We start from the raw sequence: 15,911 nt of genomic DNA on the forward strand, positions 1-15,911 counted from the left end.
TGCTGAGTGGCTCCTCCAGTGTCAGGTGGGCCCCTCTGAAGGAGGAGCCAGATAAATAGGGATCTTCTTCTAAAACTGTGGAGCCCCACCTGCGTTTTGAAGAACTTATCACATCCTGGGCCGTTATTGTCTTCCTACTAGACTGTAAGTTCCCTGAATAATACTCGTGCTAATAACATTGGCTAGAATTTGCTTAGGGTTTTAGGGCTTGCGAAGCCTTTCGTGAGTGTTATCTTACAAAGACCCGGGAGACAGGGGGCATTATATCCCCATTTTACAGGTGAGGTAGACAAAGGTTAAATTACTTGTCCAGAAGCACACAGCTAGTAAGTATCTGAGGCTGAATTTGAACTGCAAGTCCAGCAGGCAGCTAGTGGCTAGAGCACTGGGCCTCGAGTCAGATGTGGGCTTCAGACACTTATTAGCAGTGTGACCCTGGGCATCCCAGTCTTCCTCAGTTTGCTCATCTGTAAAATGAGGATAATAATAGCGCCTGCCTCCCACGGTTGTTGTGAGGATTACCCAAGATAATATTGATAAAGCACACAGTGCCTGGCACCTAGTAGGTGCTTAATAAGTGATTATTCCATTAAGCTTCAGTTATCTGAAACTTCAGTTATGTAGAATACTTCTTTCCCTTACAAAATCAGATAAATAAGGTATTACTGCAATGAAGCAATTGCCTTTGATCCCTATCCAAGCATTATTTTCTATTTCAAAAGGATTTCCATTAAAAAGATAGTGAATTCTAGTTTAAAAATAAGCTTTAACTTTATTTTAATGGAAATAACCTTAGTAGCTCCTTGAGCTCCTGACGATTCTGTGGAGTAAAAATATGTTTTTAAATTTATATATAGTTTCTTTATGCCTGCCATGTTAATTTATACACAATAAATGATTTTTATTATGGAGCTATTAGGTCTCTTTATCTGTTTTCCAAGTATTATTAAGGTAAAAGTAAAACTCTTATAAATACCTTCTTTTGGGCTCTTAAGCTGCCATGGGTTAACAAATAATTCCTCCCTCCCTGGCAAGATGGGATTCAGTGCTCTAAGTTTTTTGATTAAAAATATATTTGCAGAATAATTCAAAGTTTATAACATCGTACATGGGAGGAAGTGATATCCCTCTTGGGGACTTTAACCTGCGGCGCTAAACCAAGTAGGTGCTTTTAAAGCAAAGCAGCGAAGCCAAGTCTAAAATTGCAGTTCTGTATCAGCCTCAAATGCCGGATCAGAACCAAGAGTCTGTCCCTGATAACGTTACATCTGTTACTCTGGTGGATACAAAGCAGAGTGGCCCTAGCCAAATTTCTTTTTATGGACCTATTTCTGAGCCTGAACTCTGGTAGACTTAGGCTGGGACCATTACTCAAAGTTGCAGGTACAGAGAGCGATTGACAACTGCCAGATGAAACATTCAAGGGAGATTTCTGGCTTTTGGCTGCTGGGGCCTTTTCGATGCAGTTTCCATGGAAACGGGTTGGTTGGCTCTGCAAAAATAATGTAAAAGCAACTATTTTAAAAGGCAGGATGTTAACATCCTTACCCTGTCTTCACTGATTTGACATCTATTTTTGTCAAAACTAAAATGGCAGTCTTAGGCCAGCAAGCCAAGAGTGGAGTTTGTTGATAATTTCACTCGCTGGAAACCAAAACCTATGTTTGAGCTTATACGATGTCTGATGTGATTGGTTTCTCCATTAGTGCAGGGGCCCTCCTGGGCGGCTGCTTAGGAATGAGCCATTCAGTCAATGTAGTCACCTTGCTTTGAAACAGGGATGTCTGGGATTTTTGTTTTGATAAATGTTCTTAAAATAACAATACTTTGAATATGCAGCAGCTTTTAAAACTGACCAGCTGCCTAGAAGAAAGCTGCCTGCAGAGATCAATTCAGCCAAACCTTATTTGTACGACAATTACTATTTTTTTTCCAAGCAGGGGAATAAAATACAAAACACCAAAACACAAAAATAGACCCAACAAAATACCAGTAGCAAAGAATAGGATATCCTCCGTCCTTTATGTTGCTATGATTACAAAGCTCATTGGATGGCCAGACTCAAAGAGTAGTCAGAACAGTCCCTTAATTTTAAAATGATTAGAATTTTCCAAGGGAGTGCCCCACGGATCTGGGCATGGCCCTGTGATGTTCCATGTTTTATCATGGACTTGGAATTAGCAGATGACACAAGACTGGGAGAGAAACTCATGCCTTAGATAACAGAAGTCCCAAAGGATCTTGACAGGATAGATCATTGGGCTAAGTCTGGTAAGGTATTAATATTCAACAGAGACAAATGTAAAGTCTTGCATTTGGGTACAAAAAGTCAGCTTCACAACTATAAGAGCCGGGAGGCAGGGGTAGACCACAATTGTTCGGAAAAAGATCTGGGGATTTTAATGGATCTGCAGGGTGATATGGCAGCCAAAGAGCTAAGGCCATCTCGGTCTGAGACATGGAGCTTCCAGGAAGAGGGAGGTGGATAGTACTATGATGCTGTGCCCTCATCCTAGCTCAGGTGAAGTATTGGGATCAGTTGTGAGAGCCATGATTTAAAAAGTAGATTGATAAGCCGGACAGTGTCAGTATTGGAAACATTCCCTCTGGAAGGAGTGGTAATGAGATGATTTCCAAGTAATACATTCCTAAATTATGAATGCTCAGTATATACAAAATGGCACGATGAAAGAAATGAAGAGCCTCGAGTCCATATCATGTAAGAATCATTTGAAGGAAACGGGTATGTTGAGCCTGGGGGGAGAAGACTTTGGGCAACATGCTATCTGTGATCAGTTATTTGAAGGGCTGTCTTTTGGAGAAGGGGAGAGAAAGGTAGGCTTTATAAGTCGGTGGAAATATTCCTAATGATTTGAGGTGTCCCAAAGTGGAACAGAGAGGCAGTGGGGAGAGTGCTGGCCCTGGAGTCAGGAAGATTCATCTTCCTGAGTTCAAATTCAGCCTCAGACACTTACTAGCTGTGTGACCCTAGGCAAGTCACTTAACCCTGTTTGTCTCAGTTTCTTCAACCATAAAATGAGCTGGAGAAGGAAATGGCAAGCCACTCTTGGATCTTTGGCAAGAAAACCCCAAATGGGGTCATGGAAAATTAGACACGACTGAAAAACGATTAAACAAACAAAAAAAACTCTGAAAATGGAATGGGCTGCTTGAAGGGTGACACTCATTGACACACTGTCATGACCACATGGCTGCTGAGATCCCTGCTTACACTCAGATTCAGCAATTCAGTGAAAATTACGATAGTGGCCACTCTTCCACTAGCAGGGCGTTCATACTTGGACTTCTTTTTCTAATAGTTGGGAGTTTATGCTGATCCATCCGCACCCACTTACCTGATTTCCTTGCATGCATTTGCAAGGCAGGCAAAAGTTGGAACCCATAGAGTTAGCATCATTCTTAAAATGCTCTACAAAGATGAATTATTTTGTATACAAGAGCAGTCTCACAGATAATTATTTAAATTGTAGCCTGAGTTCTTGATTAATGGGTGATGTAAAAACTTACCTGGAAAACTTAGAGATGGGGCGTAGGCCATGCTGATGCACTAGTCGGGTGGTGCAATGGATAGCTAAACTTGAAGTCAAGGAGAACCAAGTTCGAATGTACCTCAGATCCTTAGTAGCTGTGTGACCTTGGACAAATCCCATAACCTTTGTCAGCCTCAATTTCTTCCTCTATAAATTGTGGATAACAACAGCACCTACATCTTAGGGCTTTTTAAGGATCAGATTTGTACAGTGCTTTGTAAACCTTAAAGTGTCATATAAATGCTAAGTATCTTCATTAATCTTAATAAAACTGTGTTCTAATACTGCCTTATGTATAAATCTTAATTGGACTGAAGAGGTTGTTGATATTAAAAAGTTATTTTCAGCCTGTTGTAAGTAATAAATGCAGACCTGAGTTAGTTGGAAGTTTCCCATTATAATTATATTCAGGAGTTCCAGACTAATTTGAATTTATCACCTGATGACTGAAAGCTAGTATTGGAAACATCCCCTCTGGAAGGAGTGGTAATGAGGAGATGATTCCCAAGTAATACATTCCTGAATTATGAATGCTCAGTATAGATAAAATAGCTGATTGTACATCTTTCTCCCTCTTTATATGTATGTCAAGACCATCCTAGGCAATTTACCAGCTTGTTCTGAGTTGATGACAAGTCTGATTTTTGGCATAAGGAATTGTCTAGCAGGCTTTGGAGAGATTACTATGACTCTCTGGGACAGACTCTTCCCTACCACCTCCTTTCTTCCCTGTCATGTTTCTACCTTTTCTTTTGTCTTTCATTCATCACAGCTCAATTAGTTCAATTTAACAAACATTTACCAAATGCCTGTATTGTATAACATAGACCTTATTCTCAAGTGTAGTTCAAATAAGGAAAAATGTGCAAAAATAAAAAAAACCAAGACAAAAACACTATGAAGCAAGGGAGAGTGCAAAATCTAGGCAAAATGCTGAGAAATTTGGGAAGATTCTCTAGTGCCAGGATCATGATTTATATTGATTTGGTGGCCAATGGGAAGCCACTGAAAGTCTTTTGAATAGAAGAATGATGTGGTCATAGTACTACATCCGAAGATCACTCAGGTAGAAGTGTGGAAGATGAGTGCAAGAAGTGATAGATGAGACATCAGAAGACCATTTAGGAGGCTATTTCTTTTCTTGAGAAAATATTAATTCAGTGAGCATTTATTGAACAAAGGAATGAATAAAGCATTTATTGAACACCTAAGAGATGCAAAGCATTATACTAACCACTGGGAAATAAATAGTAAAGGAAGATAAATTCCTGCTCTCAAGGGGCTCCCATTCAATGGGGGGGGGCGGGAAACAACCTATATGGAAGGCTTTGCTTTCAAGTCAGATGGAAAAATTCCATGGTCCTTAGGGTGCAGTGGCAAAGGAGATGTTGATGACTTATTTAATGTCATTTCCATTAACAAAAAACCCTTTTCATTCCTGGTGCTGAACCATTTGACAGTACCAAGGATAATAATTAAGCATCTATTGTATGCCAGGCACTATGCCAGGTGCTAGGCAAATAAAAACAAAAATATCCTAGTTCCCGCCCTCATGGAATTTACAATACATGGGGAAAACAAAATGTACAAAGGAAATAACATTTATAACTTTTCGTGGTTTACAAGGTTTGCAAAACATGTCTTATAATGTTTGGTCTCACAACAACCCTATGAGACAGGTACTAAATTTTCAGGTGAAGAAATTGAGGCTGAAAGGTTAAATTCTTGGTCCAAGGTCACACAGCTGTTAAGTGTCTGAGACAGGATTCAAACCCGGGTCTTTCTGGCTGTTCCACCCACTGCACTTTGCTATTTCCATAGAGTATTTTCCCTAGGGAAGGCACTAGCAACTAGTGGGAACAGGAGAGGCCTTTGGTAGGAGGTGGGGCTTGAATTGAACTTGGAAGAAATTTTACTGATTCTTCAGGAAGGAGGTGAGGAAGAATGGGGACAAACTGCAAAGGCACATGGGAGATGGATGTCCTATGGGGGGATAGCAAGGTGGCCAGTACGAGCAGAAGGGCAGAATGCTTGAAGGCATAAAAAATGGGCAGGGGGGAATCCTTGAAAAGTCTACTGGGGCCCGACTGTGAAGGGCTTTCAAAGCTAATTAGAGGAGACTGTTGTTTTTTCATAAAAGTAAGAGAGAATGTAGGGACAGCTAAGTGATGCAATGGAGGCTTGGAGTCAGGAAGCCTTGTCTGGCCTCAGATACTTCCTAGCTCTGTGACCCTGAGCAAGTCATTTAACCCTGTCTGCCTCAGTTTCCTTATCTATAAAATGAGTTGGAGAAGAAAATGGCAAACCACTCCAGTATCTTTGCCAAGAATGGTCAGTCAACTTTGTTATATACTACAGCATAAGAACTGAAAGACAATAAAACAAAAGGCTGTTGGAGCACTCATTTCAGTTAAATGACAACCAGATTGCAAGAGGTTGAAAAGGGACTGGGAAGTGAGGCAGTAAAGGTAATGTGTGTAGACATCTTGTTCAGAGATTTAGGCTGTGAAAGGAGGTAAAGCAAAGAAGAAGAAAATTGAGCGTGAGGATGAGGTGATCTGAAGGGCAGAATTGGTGAAAAGAGGGAGCTCACAGTGTTCCATCTGGTTTAAGGACATCATTAGTAACTGGAGACATACTGATAATAATGAAATATTTCCTACTTATTTTGCATCTAGCTTGCTTTGTGCACATTTGTTTCTATGTTGTCTCCCCCATTAGATTGTAAACTTTTTGAGGACAGGAACTGTCTTTTGCCTCTTTTTGTATCCCCAGAGCTTAGCACAGTGCCTGGCACATAGTAGGCACTTAATAAATGTTTATTGACAGACTGATGTTACTATGGATCATCACTTGGAAGTCTGACAAAGTATTTTCCTTAACAATGAGGAGCGATGTTGTCAGTAGAGTGGTGGGCACAGAAGCCAGATTGTAAGAAGTTGGGAGAGGGACTGGTGGGCATATAATGGAGGCAGTAAGTATGTTTTGCTCTTTCTAGGAGCAGTATTTACTTATTGGCACTGACAGGGAATAGGAGAAAGGGTGCAATGGCACAGTCTGGGATTTATTTTTATTTTTTGGTACAGGGAAGAACCTGCGTTCATCTGAGCGGGCTGTGTTTTAGCGTTTTTGGTGTTTTCATTCATTTCCTATTATGTTGTGGCATCCAGATCATTTTTTCTTTGATGGGGCTATGACTAAATATCTTCCCTCTATCCCTATAAATATCTTCTCTATAGAGACCTTGAGTCAACTTCTTTACAGAAAATCAAGGTCATCAGATGGGGACTCTCCCATGGACTGTCCTCATCAGCTCGACATGTCCCTGTCTGTCAGTCCTAGGTGCACTAGCTGTATGTCCTCCCCTCCTGATGGAGAGGCAGTCCTCCTCCTTTATTACACTAGCTCCTTTGTCAGTCTTCCTGTAGTATTTGGAACCAATTCAAGGACATCGGTTCAAATTCTGGTTTCTACTACTCGCTTCCTGAGCATTTCTTGGCAAGTCACTTCCCTAGTCTGAAACTTAATTTCTGTGCTAATAAAATAGTGGATCTTAAGCTGGAAGGGACCTCAGAGGCCACCCAGCTTAACCCCTCAAGGTCCAAATCTTATGATCCCATTTTCTGGATTTAATCCTTCCTGGCCCCTAAGAGACCTTGTGGTTCCCCTCTCATCTATTGCCCTGGTGTCAAGCTCCCAGTAAACATGTGACACCACCTTGTGCCTTGATGATGGAGCTCTGTATGTAAATTAGTTTTTGGGTGGACTTAGTCAAGACCCATTTGGATATTATGGAATTTGATCAATAAGCATTTATTAAGCCGTGTAGTAGGTGCTAGGGATACAAAGACTGAAATGAAAAAATGTTGGCCTTCAAGGCTCCTACGTTTACCTGGGAGGGACAATGTGTACATATATAAATAATATGCAAAATAAATGCAAGGTAATTTTTTTTGGGAAAGACACTAGGGTCAGTAAAGGCTTCATATAAGGAATGACATTTAAACTAAGCTTTGAAGGAAATTAGGGATTCTGAGAGGCAGAGGTGAGAAGGAAGGCCTTTCCAAGAATGGAGCATGGTTAGTTCAAAGGTGTGGATGTAAGAGATAAAATGTGGTATTTGAGGAATAACAATAACATTTTTGGTCATGGCAAATGGCGACATGGTATTGATAAAAATGAAAAGTGAGAAGCAAATAAAGGCAGTCTTTTAAATATAGAAACTGAATATATAAATATATATATGTATATATATAAATATAATTTTATATGTATATTTGTAGTATGCAGAGCATAGTAGTATATGGGCAATATGGGCATATATAGTATAATATATAGAAAGATATAGAGAGTATACATATGTGTGCCTGTACATACGTATAGATGTGTATGTGTGTGTATACACACACATATATATTCATATACATACGCATACACAAAAAATTATGTAATCAGTCCCCAGTCTAAGAACTAAGTTCCAGTTCCTCTTTGAATACTGTTAAGTATCAGCACGTAGCCTTTCCATCCAAAGGACCTCCAGGGCTGCTCTGTGGTGGTCTCAGTGAGGGCATCACCCTTGTTTTCTTGTTTCCTGCAGCTCCCCCCTGCTTTGCATCACAATTTGAAAAGAAGGGTTATCGAGAGATTCAAGAAATCCCTCTTCAGCCAGCAGAGCAATCCTTGTAACCTGAAATCCGAAATTAAAAAGGTACGGTCGTCTGTATATAGCAGTAACTCCTCCTGGTATTAACCACAGTGCATTGGGGCGGGGGCGAGGGACCCGTTCTCTTTCCCATGATGCCCTCATTGATTCTCCGTGCAGAGCCCAGGGGAACTTTTGATGCTCAAGGTGCAGAATGAGGGAAAGCAACACTTTAAATTGCTTCCTTGATTTTTCCAGCTATCTTTCTTCCTTGAAGACTATGGTGATAAAAGAAATCTGAAGAGCTGAATTGTTGTTTTATGTAAATATAATTTTAAAAAATATCTTACCCCTTTAGCTGCTACTATTCAGAGACTTCACTATGACTCAGAGAACTAGAGTTCTAGCCCTGGGCTGTTGTGTGCTGGCTTTGTGATGGTGAACAAGTCATTTTCCAGCTCTGAAGCCCCGTATTCTCATCCATCAGATGGACCTTTGAGGTCCTCTCCTGCTCTGAGATTGTATGATTTGCTGCACTTGGGTGGGTAGGCTGCCCCTTTGTGCCCCTAAAGCATAGAGGAGTTTTAGAAGCTCCACAGAGAAGCAGTGCCAAGGCCGGGGCCACCTGGTAACGCTCCTTTACTAGGGCACCTTTTTGAGGAGGGCCCACCAGATTCCCCATTCTCAGATAGACACAAGTCACACACCGTTCAGTGAGCACATTCAGGGAAGGAGTAACGATGATTATAATAACAACAACAACAACACAGATAACATTTATATAGAGCATTAAGGTTTGCAAAGCACCCCACATACATACTACCTCATTGATACAACAACCATGTGAGTTCTTATTAGATTATCATCCCCATTTCACAGATGAAAACACTGAAGGGAGGTGGGGTTGACTGCTTGGCCTGCGGTCACAGAGCTAGTAAGTGTCGGAGACAGGGTTCAGAATCAGGTATTTCTGACTCTATCCCTCTTGTTATTTTCATGATTATTGGCAATAATATTGGCTTGTTTGGGGTTTACAATGTACTTTTCCTGTATTTTATCATTTGGTTCTCACTACGTCCCTGGGAGGTAGATGTTGCAGGTTGCAGTATCCCTGTTTTACCGCTGAGTAAACTAAGGCTCAGGGAGGCTAAGGCCCAAAGACTTTCTTCCAAGCTTTTGAGCCTCTCATTTGGGCACAGCCTCCCAATTTGATCAATTTTCCTTACTAGGTTTCTTGTTCCCCGTCACAGATTGAATGGGTAAGTTTACTGCCTCCTTTTTACTTGGGATATGTGATAGCTTCTTTGATTAAAAAAAGAAAGAAAAGAATGGATACAGAATGTTTTTGTCTTTGTCTTGCTTCACTGGTACCCATATTGAAAGAGGGGAGGTATAAAAATGTAGGCAGCTGAAGATAAACAAAGCATAAAACCACCTCAGCTGAGATCAGAGAGCTCCTGCCTCTTTCATGGGCTGCATTGGTGAGTAGGGCATAGAGACATAACCACAGGAGATCAAAACGGGAGGGAAGGAGTTTCCAGCTATTTACTCTCTGATATTTACATGCAGCAGTAGGGAGACACAGTAAACATATTTTAAGCAGTCAGAAACCCAGAATTCCTGAGGAAAGATTGTGTTTTGCTAAAAATCTCATCATTATTAAAATGATATACAGCAAAATCTCAGGCTTACGGAATAATACAAATCCTGGTTTTATAGCATGAAAGGGACCATGGCCCTCAATCTCTCTGGTAGCAGATTGGAATGGCACCTCTCTGAACCACCAGGACTTTGTACCACTTATAAATACATAATACACTCTCCTGTTATATTGGTTGAATTTCCTGGTTCTTATGCCATTAATTAAATATCATATTTCTCTCTGTGCCTGATGTGCTAGGTGGCCAAGAAACTCATACAGCTCTCCGTTAGGATCTTTATTTTCACCAGCTTTTCTGTATCTCCCTCCACCAGAGAATAGGTTCCTATTAATTCCATTAATCCATAAGATTCCATTAATCAAGAGACTATAAAGTAAAGTTGAGTAACTTGAGTGGGTCCCCATTGGAGGTCGACTTGTCTATATTTTGCAACTTTGTAGAGCAGTCTAAGCTAGCCTCTTAATAATCCAATGGGGTATTCTTTGGAAAGCATTTTGAGGAAAGAGCCTGGATATCCCAGAGCACTCTCCCATGGTATAACATGCTATGTAGGAAATACAAATGGAAAGTCTTGGTGTTGTTAGAGAGTAACTTCAAGGATTAATGGGACGCCTAATGCAGTAGATGTTTTAACTCTAAAGTAGGGAGAAGGATGATGTTTGCTTGATTCTCAATCCAATGACCTAGAATGTGTAGGTGAAATCTAATGGAAGCCACAACCCTCTGTGACACCAAGGCTTTAAGTCTGATCTTGAATTGTAGGGAGGATGAGCTCCACTTTCCTCTAGCAGTGTGGTGCTGCTCAGGGAGCACAGCATAGCTAAGTCCTATTGTCCTTGCGCCATGGTCCAAAGCATCATGCCCTTATGCCTTTTCCTCCAATCACCCCTCCACCTTGCCAGTTCCACTCCAGCTTGGGTCATCTATTGCCTAGCCCATTCCACTTGACCCTTCAGAATTCCCACTCTGTTATCCACAAATTTCCCTACATTCTCAACCTATCTTCCATCATTTCATCTGCCTTCTTGGTTTAACTGAAAGTGGACTCCACCTTGAGGATTCCACCTGCCATGAAATCTGTCCCACTAGGGCCTTTCCTTCTTCTCTCCTGACCCCAGATTGTCCTGATAGATACCTACTTCACTAGCCAACTGGTTCACTCATTCCTGTCCTTTAGTGTGTCCCCTTAAGCCGCTTCCCTAATGGCTCAGTCCTTCTATCACTAGAAGTATAAGGCCATAAGGTCAATCCATGATGATCATGTAGTGAAGCTTCCCAAAGCAGAATTTCCTTTTTATCTAGTGGGGCCAGGGCGTACTTACTTACTACCTCCTTATCCCTGAAACATGGGATCCTCCTTGACATGAGGCTGTAGCTTTTCACTGCTTCAAGGGAAATAATTATGGCTCTAATCCATCTAGAAACCCAGGCCAGATGAATCTCAGAATCTCAGAGCTGATAGGGACCTCAGTGGCTGCCTATTCCAGCCCATTTCCAAACAGGATTCCCTTCCATACCTATGCCAAAATAGCCATTTAGCCTTTGCTTGAAGATCCCCAGTGTTGGGAAACCCATTAACTCCTAGCCCATTCTGTTTTTAGATGGGGCTAAATACTATGAAGCCTCTCCTTATAATGAATTGAAATAGACCATTTTGCTATCCCCTCTAAGGCAATATGGAGCAGATAAAAGATTAAAGACAACGATCATATTCTCCCACCTCACGCCTTCTGTTCTCCAGGGGAATCATCCCTAGCTCCATCATTTGATCCTTCATTGACACGGTCTTGAAGCTCCTACAACATGCTGTTTCCTCTCCTCTGGGCACTCCCCAACTTATCTGTATTCTCCCTAACAAAGAGGCACCAAGTGGTTTGATCAAGTCAGATTCCAGTGGGAGCATCTTGTCACTTCCCATGTTCTGAACAATTAGGCCTCCAGATTAGGGTTAGAGTAGCCTTCTTGGAAATCATGCCCTATTGCTGCTTCCTGTTAAGTCACTAAAATTCCATGAATTAAACTCTGATGCAAACAGGTATTTTTTCACATGAATCACTACTATCCAGCCATGACACCCCTAAGTTGATTTTTTGAACCCAAGTGTAGGACTTCTGGTCTCCATGGTAATAGAGCTGTTAGAAAACAAGAGAAATAGCAGGAACATCCTATAAACATAGTTTTCTATTAAAATATAACATAGCATGTTCTCAAAGTGGCATAAGTCAGTTAAGGGGGATAGAGGAAAAGAAGAGAGAAACATACAGCAAAAAATAGAAGAGGGAGGATAATGGAGAGAGAGAGAAAGCAGCAATACTTATCAAAAACCCTTTCATTTCTGCTACCTACTTTAATTTAAGTGTTGCCCAATTTCCTTCAGAAGCTTCACATAGGAAATTAGATTCTTCCTAATCTGTATATTAGTTTCAGCTCCAAGCAATGCCCTTCTTTTGTGATAAGGTCATCAAGATACAGTAACATGAATTCTGGTATGAGTAAAGTTATTATTATCTCCAGTTTTTTTATGCTTTTGGTTCCTTATAAAATGTAGTTCTTTTTCTAAAATATTATAATTTAAATTATCTCTCAATATTTCAAGGAATCAGGATTTCATTGATGTGGTCATTACTTCCTCTGACACAGATAGCAACTCCTCTTTGACTTAGCAGTCAGTTTTTGTGAATTGCTGTCATTGGAAAAGCAGTCCATTATCCTTGGGCCAACCTCTTTGCTATTACGTATATGTATATGTGTATGTGTATATGCATATATGTATATATACATACATATACATATGTACATGCATATACATAAACACATATATGTATGTGTATATATAGGCTAGTCTGGTCCTTGGACAACAGCTGTCATCTGTCACAGGACCATTCCAACTTGCTAGAATCTGGCCAAGTCTGAGGTTTGTTGCCTTCCAGAACCTAAAATCAGAGTAAGTATTTAATGAAGGACATTATCAATTGACCCTTTATTAAATACTAAAACCGTACAGTTCTGTTTAAGACAGAATCATTCAAAATCCAACCACAACATTTCAGTGAAGTTAATATGGGGTAGCTAGGTGGCGCTGCAGTGGAAAGAGTGCTGAGTCTGAAGTCAGGAAGACTCCTCTTCCTGAGTTCAAATCTGGCCTCAGACGCTTACTAGCTATGTGACCCTGGCCAAGTCACTTAACCCTGTTTGTCTCAGTTTCCTTGTCTGTCAAATGAGCTGGAAAAGGAAATATTAAATCTCTCCAGTATCCTTGCCAAGATATGCCAAATGCGGTCACCCAAGAGTCAGACACGACTGAAATAACTGAATAACAACAAAAAGTGTGTTGTGAGCATGTCAACATATTTTAGTTAATGTATTGACTTTTAAGTTCATAGGCAGAGCTAGAAGATAATGTAGCCATTTGTTTGACAAGTGAGGAAACTGAGGTCCAAGAAGTTAGTGACTAGCTCAGGGTCATCCAGGTAATAACTAGCAGAGTCTGGATTTGAATCTAGGTCTCGAGCCTTCAAATCTGATGTTCATTTTAGCACACTGCACTGCCCTTCTAAGTCATACCTCGTGTCTAAGGTTTTGGGGTACCTTTGGACAATAGATTTATCTCTGGGCCCACAGAGATGTAGCATGTGGGTTTTCTGAAGATGAAGGGATCCAGAGTTGTCCAGTACAAATTCGGTCAGAGATGCTTTTAGAGGAGTTGTGAGTTTGTGAAATGATCTTTTAAGAGAACCCAGGTTTGAATGTGCAACTTCCTTTTATTAGCTATGTCACCTCAGTCAAGGAACTTAATGTCTTTGTCCTCCAATTTCTTTCTCCATACAAGGGTCAAATGTAATGATCTCAGCAGTCCCTTCTGACTCTAATCAATGATCCTATGATTCTATTAAGTGGCTTTAGATGTGTTTGGGATCATAGTGTGCCCTGCTAAGTGAAACATCTATCTATCATAAAAAGTTTTATATGTTCTGGTTTATTAATGCCTAAAGGAAGCGCCCCTGCTCATCCAGTCCCATATTTCCAGTGTCTCTGGCGCATTTCTGCTTGTATGTCACTGTTTCCCACACCAGTTCATCATTTCCTGCTAAAACCAGATTCCCTTCCTGACTTTTCAGTCTGTGTCAATCATAGTCCCCCACCCCCAAGTTCTTCATCTTGGAGTTACCTTTGATTCATCCCTGTTTCATGCTACCCATGTCATCCATGAAGACACCAAGACCCATAGATCTATCTGTTAAAATGCCTTTGACATCTATGTGTCTAGCCTCCCTGACACCACCCTAGGCCATTCAATGCATCCTATGTACTCCTGCATGCGACTAATCTATCTTAAATCCCACATGGATTTGTAAAGCTGGAGCATATCCAGGTGACAACCAGAACAGTGAAAGTTCTTGAGTCCATGCCGAGTGAGGCTTTATTGAAGGATCTAGTGTGGCTTACCCTGAAAAAGAAAAGACAGGGTGCAGACATGATAGCTAGCAAGTATTCAAAGGGAACTCTTGTCAAGTCAACAAACATTTATTAAGCACTTAGGATGTGCCAAGCACTGTGTTTAGGTACTGGCGTTACAAAGAAAGATGAAAACAGTCTCTGACCTCATTTTCTAATGGGGAGATAATATTCAAATAGCTACATATAAGACAAATCTATCCTTCTATCTCTAAATCTCTATATGGTAAATGGGAGGTAATCTTAGAGGAAAGACACTAGCAGCTGGAGGGACTGGGAAAGGCCCCTACAGAAGGGAGAGTTTGAGCTGAGCATTTATAGGAAGCCAGAGAAACTGAGAAGCAAAGTTGAATCCTAAAGCTCAGAGCCAAGAACCATGGCTTGAGGTGGCAAAGAGGCTGATTTAGCACCATGGCCAGAGGCAGCCAAGAGGCCAATTTAGCACCATGGCCAGAGGTGACAAAGAGGCCTCTTCAGACCACACAGAATGACTGGGCTGCCTCAGGAGCTCATGGGGGCTGCCTCCTTGGAGCTTGCCAGGCAAAGGCTAGATGGATGGCCACTCTGTGGGTGTGTTGTAGATGGTATTCTTTTTCAGGTAGGGGCCTCTGAGATTCTTTCCAACTTTGAAACTATGATTCTGGTTCTGTGAAAAGTTATTTCTATTTCTAGTTACTGAAAGGACTATATTAGGAAGCCATTGTATACAAAGACCATAAGATTTGTGGAGAAAGATTTGTTTGAACCAGTATGCTCATTATGATTTGAGATCAAGTCTGTTTTGTACTGTCTTAAGATCCCCAAGGATTGGGGCTGGCTTGTTTACAACTATATTTTTGTATTCTCAAGTATAGACTCTGTAGAAGTTTGCTCTCTCTCTCTCTCTCTCTCTCTCTCTCTCTCTCTCTCTGTATATACACACACACATATTAAATGAATACCTTGAATACCTTGATGGTGTCCCATGCAATATTTAATATTTAAAAGTTTCCTGTAATTTCCTCCTATTTTACAGTGTTATCTGGATGCCATCCCATTACTTAGTAGTTGCCATTAATTCCAGGTCTTTAAATACCCCTGAAGACAAATGAATGAATCAGTAAAAAAAAAGCATTCAGCCTTTATGACATATACGAGCCAAGCACTGTGCCAAGTGTTCTTGGGGTAGGAATAAAAAAAGTGATAAAGTCCCTGTTCTCAATGAGCACACATTCTAATGGGAATAAAGAGGAGGAGGAAGAACAGGAAGAGGAGAAGAAGAAGAAAGAAGAGGAAAAGACAGAAAGATAAGGAGAAGAGAGGAGGGTAGTGAGGAGGAAAACTGCTAGCATTTATGTAATGCTTTTAGGTTTGCATGATTCTTGATGCATAGGAGAAGAGAATATATCAAGATTTAAGAAAAGAACAGAAACATGCCTTCTTGCTAGCTGGAGTGTGTTTTGGGGCAGCTTGGAATCTGGCAGAGGCAGGGGCTTTGAGGATAGCCAAAACCCAGGGTACATTAAGGAAATACTGTGCTTGGAAGTCATGAATTGGGGTTGTGCCTTCAAAAAGGAAAGGAAGGACTTAACTTATGTTGCATTGTCTGAATGGTGTAACTTA

At 40.8% G+C, this 15,911-nt stretch overlaps 1 protein-coding gene across 5 annotated transcripts in view; it reads left to right on the top strand.

Annotated features, from left to right (window-relative positions):
• The window catches only part of NEK10 (NIMA related kinase 10), a 202,775-nt gene that overhangs the window by 177,669 nt on the left and 9,195 nt on the right, over positions 1-15,911 (top strand). For all 5 annotated transcript variants that reach the window (XM_036760443.1, XM_036760441.1, XM_036760442.1 and 2 more), the window contains one exon: positions 8,149-8,259. In XM_036760443.1, coding sequence (XP_036616338.1) covers positions 8,149-8,259 — 111 coding nt within the window. The remainder of the gene's footprint in view (positions 1-8,148; positions 8,260-15,911) is intronic.

The sequence above is a fragment of the Trichosurus vulpecula genome, chromosome 5, assembly GCF_011100635.1.
Source record: "Trichosurus vulpecula isolate mTriVul1 chromosome 5, mTriVul1.pri, whole genome shotgun sequence".
Classification (NCBI taxonomy): Eukaryota; Metazoa; Chordata; class Mammalia; order Diprotodontia; family Phalangeridae; genus Trichosurus; species Trichosurus vulpecula.